Genomic DNA, 12,471 nt, shown 5'->3' on the forward strand with positions numbered 1-12,471 from the left:
AGAACAAGTGCCAGTAATGCCCCTGTAGTATGTACCTATATACTTAAGTGGGAGATTTTTAATTTATGGCACCTTTGTAGTAGCAGACATATGTACATACTTATGTATTATCTGATATTTGTACAGGAAGTTAATGGTAAAAATAAAGTTTAAACATCGATTAATGAGAGTGATTCATACTGGTATACAACTAGTTTTGCTAATAAAACATAAACATTTTATTGGCTCGATTTACGTCAGTGAAGCTTTTGTACTAGTTTATTGAATTTGATTCATTACATTATTAGGGCCGTTTTCTTAGTGACCGTTACAAGCATGTGTCGGTTAGGTTCTAGTTAAAATGAAAGGTTCTTTACCGAAAGAAGGTTTCTTGGTTCAGTTAATCGGAACTTAACTGACATATGGTTGTTTAACACACAATGAGAAAACGGTCCTTAATGTGTCATACTGAAATTAGCGAAATTAAAAAGAATTTTCGTTTATGATAGATATATATGTAGCTCAGGATTCAGCGAAGATATTACAATAAAGCATAACCCAAATAGTGGTCAATAAGTACATATGTATATATTGTGTGTAAAAAAGTACCCGGAAATTGTAAATAAAACGCAAAATATTTAAATATTCGCCAATATTTCTTTTTTCGCCTTCAAAGTAATCCCCAACAGCTGTAATACCCTTCCGACAACGTTTTCGAAACACTTTTCAGAAGCACTTTTTCGGCTGCCCTTCAGCTTCTTCAGCGAATTTTGCTTTATCTCTTCGATCGACTGAAAACGGTTACCACGGAGCTGCAATTTCAGTTTGGGGAACAAGAAAAAATCAGACGGAGTCAAATCTGGTGAATACGGTGGTTGGTCGATGGTAATAATTGAGTTATTGACTTTAAAATGGGTCACAATTGTGACTCGATACGATGGCGCATTATCAACGTGTAAAATCCATCACTTGTTCTTCCACAATTCCGGACGTATTCGACGGATGTTCTCGCGCAAATGTCTCAATACGACCAAATATTTAGAATTCCTTATTGACCGTCTGTCCTTCCTGATCAAATTCACAAAATTATACACGAATATCGACAAAAACCAAGAGCCCATATACATAATTAATTTTTCAATTTCATCAGATTCTTTCACTTCCAGTATACAAATCCAACACCAATGAATATAGCGGTTTGTTTTCATGTCAAGAACCTGAACTCATGTCTCATCAGGCAGTTATATTACAACGCCATGAAGTGGGTGTATGCACGTATGTATGCATGCATGGTTGTATGGTTGTGAGTATATTGAGAAAATAATCAACAGTTTGATAGGTAAAAAAATACCCCTAAAACTATGCATCTAAAAGCATCAACTTTTCCATGCTCTCAAGTCAATGACAAGTGTATGCAAACACATCCTTAAAGAAAGTAAAAATATCATGGGCGGTTAGTCATAAATATGCTTTTAAAGGCTAAAAAACATGGTTTATAGCATATTAAATTAAAAGTGAAAAATAATATAAACGGATATTGACTGGAAACTATATTTCCAATTCTCATTAAACTTAGGTAGAGGAGGTACAAAACAAAGTGAGTCAGTGCCGATCACTTCTAATACTTGCCTGAAGCGGTTTGTCGCGTGTAGCCCTAAGAAACAATAAATATGTGCAAATAGCCCTCTCCATTGTCGAACGCTTTTGTTTGTATGGAGCAAGGCGATATAGAATTACATTGTCACTTTCTTCTTTATTGTCCAGTTTTGCCAGACTGAGTGGGAAATATCCAGTATACATACCTTTGGAGAACCTAACGAAGTGGTTGGGACTGTCCTATAAATTATAAATTATATTTGAGGTCAGCTCATAATTTTTCTTCGATCTATGAAGTGTTGTACTTTAAAGAGTTCCTAGGTAACATAAAGCACAAATATCTGTTCAAGTGAGATCCAAAGATTTTGGATCAACCATACGACCTAAATTCTCCATGATACTAACGATTACATAGTTTGTTATAGTACGGGTATGATCCCGTGAAAACTGTTAATTTCCTAGACCTGCCGTTAGACGACGATGACAATACTTACAAAGGAACTTTGCTGAAGCTGTTGCGATGTATTAAATGTAAAAAGTTTAATAAACAAATTACTCGTAATTATTTATTTTTAAATAGCTATATAATTAATATTTGTTTAGTAAAGAATAGTGTTATTTTTATTTCTTACATGCAACTGTTTTTTACAATTAAAGCTATGACCTTGTCATTTTTTAACCTTTTTTATCGTATTGCTTATTCAACACGCTGTTATTATTACATTATGTTAAAAGTAAACATAATATGGCTTTTAAACTTTAACAGAACTTGACTTATGTCGGTCTTCTGTTTTTAATTGTGGATGTACAGCTTGATCTTAAGCCGCTTATAATTTTATAAAGGACGGTATTAAAAAATATTTTTTTAAATGCTAGATTTGTATAGAATACTATATTATATGTACATTAGTTTTTAAGAGCATGCAATTACATACAAAGTCTGTGAGATGACATATTCCTTCAAGCGAGTTGAATTTTTCCATCTAATGATAAAAAAATAAGAAAACTGTGATGCGAAAGACCTTCCAGTTACAATTAAGAGCTCACACTTTGACTTACTTTTTCAGAGGTGTCTGAGAACCTGCTTTTGTTCGGGTTTTTACCCACCCTAATGCATATCATATATGTATTTTTACTTACTTACAAATTAAAACAGTTTGCCGAATTTATATAAAGTGTGACAAAAGAGTACCCGGCAATAGTAAATAGAACGCAAAATATTTTCTAGGTTTGGAAACACTCTTCACAAGCACCTTTTGGGATGGCCTTCAGCTTCTTTAGCGAATTTTGCTTTAACTCTTCGATTGACAGAAAACGGGTTTTACGGAGCGGCAATTTCAGTTTGGGGGAGAATCTGGTGAAAACGATGTTTGACCAAAGGTATTAATTGTGTTTTTAGCTTCAAATTCGATCATAATTGTAATTTTTTTTTTTAGAAAAAATTCCACTTTGTCGGAATGAGTAGAGAAAAAACGCCTTTCATACCCAAAATATCCATCAAAATCATTCGAACGGACTCGAGAGAGACGGCGAGCTATTTTGTAATTTTTTATCTCATTAACTTGTTTCATATTTTCATTAGTTGAAAAGGTCGAAGGTCTCGACTTTAAATTTTCCGGGTGCTTTTTTGTCTCAATGTAAAACACTTTTGAAAGCTTATTATTTGCATTTTTTTCTTCATCAATTTCTATTTTGTATAATTTAATTAATAATTAATTGAATAATAATAATTATACGGCATTTATTTTCTCTTAGATACCTATGTACATACTATTCATATATGCAAAATAACTTTTTTACAATATTTTATTTTATTTTTATTTTATTATTAGCTTAAATTAACAGGTGAATAATTCAACTGTTCATAAATGTCTAAAAAACTTATATATTTTCAGTAATTTTGAATTAATAACTATATTGATAAAAATTAATATCGCATTTGCTTCTTTAAAACAGTTAACGAATATAGCAAATATAATAATTATTAATTAAAATTACTTTTTTACAAAAAATAAATAGAAATAAACTTCTGTTCGACCTAACCTTTGCCTTATGACCTACTACCTGTTTCATGCTTTCATTATCATTCTTCTAATTTTTGACACTCAGCGTGTTAAGTGTTGTTAGGACTCTCGCAGAGTTTTTATTATTGACATTTTAGTTACTCGCTGTTACAGTGATGCTCAAGCGTCTTCGATTCGCCTAGCATTGTGGAGTAGCGAATCGAACAAACAACAAACTAACGTAGATGTTCAAACTGCTTTTCACTTGGTGGATAAATTCTGCTTTATGCGTCAAAAAAACATTTTAGTAACCACTTAGTTTACTAAAAAAAATAATAATTGATTTTAAGACTTAAAAAATATGTGTTTTCATTTGTCTATTGAACTATTCACAATAGTAAAATTGAACTAAAATATGAAAAAAAATTGTAGCATAACATCTCTTGTAAGAATTCAACTTGATAACTTGATTATTGCTTTTAGTTGTAATTTTTTTGAATAGAGAGCAACGCACAAAGCATGCAAGCAGATTTATGGCGAATCAAAGACCACGCCTGAAACAATACAGTCTTTGTCAAGGCCTTTTAGATTAATTTAAACTCCTTTTCGAAACTTGCTATTAATTAAATACTGTAGTTAAGCACTAAATTTGCTTAAAAAGCGAATCACGTTCACACATTTAAATCACAGGTACTTAACAATGGATTATTGTATGTACAAACATTAAAATTCCTATATTAAATTTTTTGCTTAAAGCACCTTAGTACTGGCGCTTGTTTGGCACATACATATACACGTAAAACTAAACACTTTCAAACTTATACTAAGCACTAGGTATAGTCTTAAAACTTATTCCGTGTACATTTTGATGATTTCATGTATACTTGCTGTTGAGCCAGCAATCAGAGCGCATATCGAAAAGGCAGCCAAAAAAATGTTCTTGTACAGCTTCCATTTGCACCAGCCCAAACGATCGGGCCACAAGTAAACCGTCTCACACACGCTGGGCGCAAAAATGCCTGTAAAAATATATAGGAAATTATTTTTGTGAAAACAAAACAAGAGAAAATATTGGGTAGTCGAAAAAGCTATTTCGTATTTTGTCAATAAAAATGAAACCGAACAATTTCTGAAGCGAATAGTAACAGGTGACGAAAAGTGGATCGAATACGACAATAATGTGCGAAAAAGATCATGGTCCAAGCGCGGTGAAGCTCAACAAATGGTCACAAAGCCAGTATTGACGCCTCGAAAGGTTAGGCTGAGTGTTTGGTGGAATTGGAAAGGAATCATCCACTACATTGATTCTACATTTTACTGTCATGATGAGATTGAAGCAAGCAATCGAAAAAACGGCAAGAACTGATCAACAGAAAGGGCTACGCCTTCCACCAGGAGAACGCTAGATCACATACATCTTTGATGACTCGACAAAAACTGGGAGAGCTTCGCTGGGAAATTTTGATGCTTGCACCTTATAGCCCTGAACTTATATCATCGGATTACCATTTGTTTCGGTCAATGCAGAACTCTCTTAATGGAGTAAAGTTGGCCTCCAGAACCTGTGAAAATTACTTGTCACAGTTTTTCGCCGAGAAACCAAAAAAGTATTTTACTGCTGTAATAATGTCTCTAGCGGAAAAATAGCAAAAAGTGGTCGAGCAAAATGGTACATATTTTATTCATTAAAGTTCATTATTAATATAAAAAAATACGTTGAAGTTTGAATAGAAATACGAAAAGACTTTTTCGACGACCCAATATTTGATAGAGTTCCGGAAGTCTACTTCTGGGTATTACAAGTTTCGTCATAAACTTAATATTACCTCTTCCGAGTATATAAATGTAAAATGCGTATAGAACTTACCCAACAGTGAGAAGAAGATGGCGCCCACCAAACTGATGAATGGTTCTAGATTGGGTATAGCCGCAGCAACGCCACCACTAATCAATATAATACCGGTACGTAAAAGTATTTGGGTTCTATTGTGATGTTGTTCGTTAAATTTGTGACTAATTTTTTTCCAGAGAATTTCGTTGGGTATGTAGAACTGCAGTCCATAAGTGAAAAGTATGGCAACGGCCATCAGCAATTTCGCCGTGTCAGCCAAACTACATAAATGAACAAATAAAAGCAGAAATTATAATTAATTTCCAAATATTTTTATATACATTTTTAAGCATTTGATACTCACGGTACACCTTCCTTCAGGTTCAAAGTAATGCTACCAAGCACATCGCTGCCATAACGTGCATAACCTAAGAAACCGATTACCGCATACAATGACACTACCACAATCATAGCTGTATTGAGCACACCGGGGCAGCCAAGAAATCTTTGTGGGTTCTTCATGGTATTCTCGACGGGCATAACTACGCCAATACCCTCCATGGCGAAGATGACAGTCGCAAAGTAGAGCGGTAGCTGTGAGGCTTTCGCTATCAGCGGTTTGTCTTCGAACACCAAAGGTTCGCTGAATAAATAGTATAACACAATGACGAATGTGACCACAATGAATATGTTGGCCATAGCTGAAAATGGTACAAGCCATTTTAAATTCCTTATTTGTCCAATTAATAGGCAGGGTATTACAATAATCGCAATATAAATGCGCACATCCCATTTAAGACCGGTGTCATAGTTGATCACGTCGTGAAATGATGTGGCAATGAACACCATGTAAACGCAAGCGGCGGCGAAGTATGTGCCCATCAGACCGCCATCAACGAATTGCCTAGTAAAGTTAAGAAAAGTGTGAAAGAGAGAGAGAGAGATAGTGCGAGGTTAATTTTAAAGTAGTCCGCTTTTAATCAATAAAAAGCATATGGAAGCAAATACTTACTTCGCAAAATTCGACCATGACCGCAAACGTTTTGGTCCGTTTTCGAAAACCTTCTCGGCTGTCTCAGCATATGACAAGGCAGGTACTCTGATTTCTTTGCAAATATCTTGCGATGTTTTAACCTGCAAATGAAAATGACATTTATAGTTGCTGTGAAAATAAACACTCGGTCTTCTTATGTTAACGAATAGTATAAGTGTAGCTTGAAATATGCAAATGACCATAATGGGATGTCAAGGGAATTATGGGAAGGGACCAACATGAAGCTTACCCTAATTCCCATTTAAACGCCTTCGTTGCCTAAACAATTCACGCGCAAACGACTTTAACTGTTCGGCATTCCGACTAGTGGAGATCACACATCTAAACGTCCATCATTCCAGCTAATCCCCATACCACTTAGATCCCTAATGTCCGAATTCAAGGGGGCTTTCTGCAATTATATGCACGCAGTCTTTTACCCGCGCTCCACAAAAACAACCCAATCTATCAGATAGGTGTCTCTGATACAAAATGCATTCAGAAGCTCATGCCCCGAAAGCAGAAAACCCAGCCTCAGACAGAATCTGAAGTCCGGGTTACGCTAAGCAAACCCAAAATCTTCAAGTATTCATAGGTCATTTGACCATTAGAACTATTGTCCCAACTGCCTTGCCATCTACACCTGATCCTATCATCTAGTAGCCTCCGTTCCCAAATCATCATCTAAAATCCAATCATTCCGCTGCAATGACACACCCAAGCCCCTTCTTAACTTGAATGCAACAGCAATGCTGTATAACTATCAGGTCAAGAGGGGGTGCATCTAACATCAGTTGAGACGGTGCGACACACATGCTAGCTGCTTCCCCCCATACAGCGGCTCTATAACTAGCACAGGCAGCAAATAAGCCACGATGTATGCTATAACAGCACGACGTCCGAGAGTCTGTTGCCTGCAGTCGTTCCTTCACATTCGCCACAGACACATTACTCTGCCACGACTTTTAAGGCATTAAAGGCGTAGAGCTAGACTTGTTCAAATAGCAACTAATTTTCAAACTATGCTAATCTGAATGATAAAAAGTAGTATCTGAATAGCATTGGTTCACGTGTTTTGTCCGGTTTCACTGATAGTAATCGCCGGCGAACAATAAAACCTTTATTTTCTTTGCCCAGTAACAAAGTGTGCTGAACTTCGAGGAAATACTTATTTACGACTATTTAGTCATATAAAATACTTTATGCATTTATGATTGAATTGTGTTTTTTAAATAATGCCACCTTTCGCGTTATCTTGCCAACAAATCGTAAAGTGGTGATAAATATTTACTGGCAGAATAAAACTCTTTCGAGGGGGCTAAATCAACTCTGCAACAATAAATATTGCTTTACTATCAATAAAGTCCAGGTTTCGCTTATGACATTTCGTAGGCAAAACAACAAAACGCGATGCAATAAATGCAGCTATAAAATGAAAATAACCGAAAAGGAACATTTTTGTCGATTTTCGGCTGTTCGAAAAACTTTTTAAAGGAAAAAAATTTTGATAGTCTTTACTGATATAATATCTGGCATATAAATGGTGTAGATTAGTCCAATAACGATAATAGATGGGATAAAGAATAATACTTTTTGAGGAATGTAAGGTCAAGATTGCGATGTGTGACTTCATCACCGAAATATGGAAAAAGGTAACAAATGTCAAATTTTTTTTAATTTCAAACAAAGCCTTCTCTTTTCTCTTTTGCGAAGTCACAAATTATTGCATTCTTAGGTCAAATATATTCATAGAAAAGTAGCGGAATAAAAAAAGCTGTAAACTCTATACCACTGCAAGCCAACTAGAGGTTAAAACACCAGTTAATTACCTAATAGCGCTACCCAAAATTTCAGTTAAAATATCTTTGAGTATTCTAAGAAAAGTAACGAAACAAAAAAGCGGTAAACGTATGCCCTTGCAAGCCAACTATTGGTTAAATTTGCAGTTAATTAATTACCCAATAGCACAACCAGAGATTTCGGTTAAAGTTCCTATGTGCTTCAATTGATAAATCTAACCGAAGCTCCTGTGAAACACCTTTCTTACGCATAGGGCTTATGAGACAGCACGACAGTGAGTATGTGTTAGTTGCTACACCAGTTCTTTCAATATATTAGAGTTTCGGTAGCCATAACACGCTGCTTCCTAACATATTGTACTTTAGAAGGATTATTAAATATTTACGTAGTAGGAGTTGAAATATTGAACTAAAATTTTGGAAATTTGTTGAATTTAATTATTTTATACAGATTTCTTGTAGGGTTACAATAATTTGAATAATAAGATAAACATAAATGAATGAACATGCTTACCAATATTTGCACACAATGCGTACAAAGGAAGCCGACCACCAACGTGGCAATCATGCCGAACAGCAAACCGCCATTGTAGAAGGCCATTGGCATGGCCAGAATACCGGTGCCTAATGAACTCTTCAACAAATGCGCTAACGCGCCACCTGTCGTTTGACCATTGACTTGGTCACGATGATCCGCTGGGTTATACTCATCGCCAAGCTGTGCCTTTTCGGTTAGCTGGGTGCTGAAATTTTTAGTTGGGTTGCATTTAATTAGAAAATGGTTTTGTCTGATAAGAAATTTAGAAAATCATCGCAATTATTCTTAATAACTCACCGTGAATTGAAATCATTCAGCGTAAATACTGAATTTGACTTCTCTTTGGATGTTGGTATTGAAGTGGTGGAATCCGCCATCTGGAAGATATGGAATAGAAAACAAAATTATTATTAAACAGATATTTTTATTAAATTAAATAATTCTTGTTTGAATACAATTGAAGTTACAGCTACATATATAACATATTTTCATATTTTAGGTCCACAATTTTTTTTTTTTTAATTTTTGGCGAGTATTTCTATAGTATACGATATTCAACGCTCTAAGACGCTCCCAAATTACTTTTTTTCATATTTCTCAAAAAGAAGGTATTCCAACGATATTTTTTGCAAGATTTGTTAGGATAGATTTTATCAACTGTAGACAAATTATATAGAATTTATTTGGTAGTCGAAAAAGTGTTTTCGTATTTGGTCAATAGATGTTGTTGCAGTCGTACATCTCCAATTACATTGTGTCATAGCATATAGAGTTAGAAAGGTGAGATTTTAAACTTCAATTAACAAAAAAAATAAAATAAAATAATGAAGAAATCCGCTATATTTTGAAATTGTTTGCTCGCTTCCGTTCTGGAAATTTCGAAATTTCGATTTACCCAGTTGGAATAATGTCTTTAGCGGAAAAATGGCAAGAAGTGGTTGACCAAAATGGTACGTATTTGTTTATTTATTTATTTATTAGTATAAATATAAAAAAATAAGTTGAAGTTTGATTATAAATACGAAAAGACTTTTTCGACTTCCCAATATTTTAGATATTTTACTTATTTATTATAGAAATTCATCTCTGTATGAATATGGCATTAGCCTTTCCCACTCTTTGTATTCTAACTTATATGGTTTAAGCGAGAGCAGCTTAAAATCACGTTGGAAACCTGCTTTTTAAATCGTCTCCATTTTCTGTTTGAAAAGTAATTTGGAGAAACTTTCATTGTCCGCATAACTAAAGCCGTAGCAATAAATAATAAAATTGTGTTAAATAATATTCAACATGAACTTTTTATCTACTTTAAGGCAAAACAGCTGGTTTTGACAGTTATTGATTATGTGTGGGTAAAACTGTCAATTTGAACTACTCTATGTCACCTCCTCAAAGTAATCCCACTTTTTTTGTTTCAGAATGGGTTTCACCAATCCTTTTGGTATACCAACGATGTTGGTAAAATCTCTAACTGTTAATCGTCGATTCTCAAGCTTCAATACTTTTATTTTATTGACAAGTTGATCATCAGTTGATGTTGATGGCCGTTCTGGACGTGGTTCATCGTCTACACGTTTTTTAAATTTGAAAGTTATTAACATACAGCAAATGGGTTTATAAAATCTATTTACTAAATTCAAGATCTACTGTTATCGAACCTTCATTAGATGAATTATAGTATAAACATGTTTTTCCAAACGAAAAAATGTCATAGACAACCAAACAATTGCAGTAATTCTACTTTCTTGTTTACTCCATTCAGTCTGGGTTATCAGTATTCCATACTAATGAATGGCTATTTTATCAAATTCCCCGGCTTGTATTTTTTATAAAAAATAATGCACGAACAAAAATTAATGTCAGACAAATCATTTATAAATATTATTTGTTTTTGCCCTCGTTTTTTCGAAAACGAAAGTCCAACTGCCTATTTGAATATAAATCCGAAGTAAAGTCATTATTTGCCTACAATAAATTTAAGTACAGGTTCAAAATATTAAGCATTTACTTAGATACTGAATAAAATTCGCCAATGACTGCCAATGTGACGCTGGTGGGAGGTGGTATTGAAAAAATTTGTACATTTTTAACCTAATACGTAGTTAGTGCAATGAAATTCACACGCTCTAATTCATTATGATGAATGAGTGATATAACGGGTGATTTTTTTGAGGTTAGGATTTTCATGCATTAGTATTTGACAGATCACGTGGGATTTCAGACATGGTGTCAAAGAGAAAGATGCTCAGTATGCTTTGACATTTCATCATGAATAGACTTACTAACGAGCAACGCTTGCAAATCATTGAATTTTATTACCAAAATCAGTGTTCGGTTCGAAATGTTTTTTATCGACAAATTTTGTTCAGCGATGAGGCTCATTTCTGGTTGAATGGCTACGTAAATAAGCAAAATTGCCGCATTTGGGGTGAAGAGCAACCAGAAGCCGTTCAAGAACTGCCCATGCATCCCGAAAAATGCACTGTTTGGTGTGGTTTGTACGCTGGTGGAATCATTGGACCGTATTTTTTCAAAGATGCTGTTGGACGCAACGTTACGGTGAATGGCGATCGCTATCGTTCGATGCTAACAAACTTTTTGTTGCCAAAAATGGAAGAACTGAACTTGGTTGACATGTGGTTTCAACAAGATGGCGCTACATGCCACACAGCTCGCGATTCTATGGCCATTTTGAGGGAAAACTTCGGACAACAATTCATCTCAAGAAATGGACCCGTAAGTTGGCCACCAAGATCATGCGATTTAACGCCTTTAGACTATTTTTTGTGGGGCTACGTCAAGTCTAAAGTCTACAGAAATAAGCCAGCAACTATTCCAGCTTTGGAAGACAACATTTCCGAAGAAATTCGGGCAATTCCGGCCGAAATGCTCGAAAAAGTTGCCCAAAATTGGACTTTCCGAATGGACCACCTAAGACGCAGCCGCGGTCAACATTTAAATGAAATTATCTTCAAAAAGTAAATGTCATGAACCAATCTAACGTTTCAAATAAAGAACCGATGAGATTTTGCAAATTTTATGCGTTTTTTTTTTTAAAAAAGTTATCAAGCTCTTAAAAAATCACCCTTTATAAGCTTGAGTATTTACAATCGATTACACATATAAAAGCCTAAAATAAGTATTTGATAAACATTTTTAATACTTTAGTATTTATTATTTGATGGTAGAGCGAGTATTTCTTGTAATACATTTATATGTGATACTGAAACTCATACCAGTATTTTCAGGTATTGTGTCTTTCAGAGTTTATACAGCTTAAGGGACTCATGACCGAATAAAGCTGATATAACTCTACTGCCTCAAAGGGTTCTGTGTTGTCACGTGTTTTAGCTTTTGGTGCTTATTCAGCTTGAGGAATTATAACGGGTGTTTTTTTTTATAGACCTGAGGTTTTCATTCAGGCAATACTTCTTTTGAAGACGGACTTTTTGACAACTCTTACGAGTACTTGATTTATAATCAGTGGATGAGTATATTCGGCGCGTTATAGTTGACATGTGTCTCCAATTGCAGTGAAAAGTTTTCTAAAATTGCGCCGCTCGACTGGAATTTGTCTTCTGGAAGACCACAAATTTAAAATAAACACCCTACCTGAATAAAACATGGAATCCCAAAGTATTCAAAATTTTTGCAAGGCGCCGGAAATACAGTGCCACTCTCCACAAGCGCTA

General features: G+C 34.7%; 2 protein-coding genes across 3 annotated transcripts in view; one reads left to right on the top strand and one right to left on the bottom strand.

The window, feature by feature from the left end:
• Positions 1–12,471, top strand: part of LOC105226673 (zinc transporter 9) — an 81,095-nt gene that overhangs the window by 6,483 nt on the left and 62,141 nt on the right. The window lies entirely within an intron of this gene.
• The window catches only part of LOC105226670 (proton-coupled amino acid transporter-like protein CG1139), a 32,940-nt gene continuing 24,835 nt past the window's right edge, over positions 4,367–12,471 (bottom strand). For both annotated transcript variants that reach the window (XM_049452838.1, XM_049452839.1), the window contains exons 2-7: positions 9,077–9,156; positions 8,756–8,984; positions 6,422–6,543; positions 5,774–6,313; positions 5,446–5,690; positions 4,367–4,597 (exon numbers count right to left, since the gene is read on the bottom strand). In XM_049452838.1, coding sequence (XP_049308795.1) covers positions 4,428–4,597; positions 5,446–5,690; positions 5,774–6,313; positions 6,422–6,543; positions 8,756–8,984; positions 9,077–9,156 — 1,386 coding nt within the window. In that variant the 3' untranslated portion in view covers positions 4,367–4,427. The remainder of the gene's footprint in view (positions 4,598–5,445; positions 5,691–5,773; positions 6,314–6,421; positions 6,544–8,755; positions 8,985–9,076; positions 9,157–12,471) is intronic.

The sequence above is a fragment of the Bactrocera dorsalis genome, chromosome 3 (assembly GCF_023373825.1).
Source record: "Bactrocera dorsalis isolate Fly_Bdor chromosome 3, ASM2337382v1, whole genome shotgun sequence".
NCBI lineage: Eukaryota > Metazoa > Arthropoda > Insecta > Diptera > Tephritidae > Bactrocera > Bactrocera dorsalis.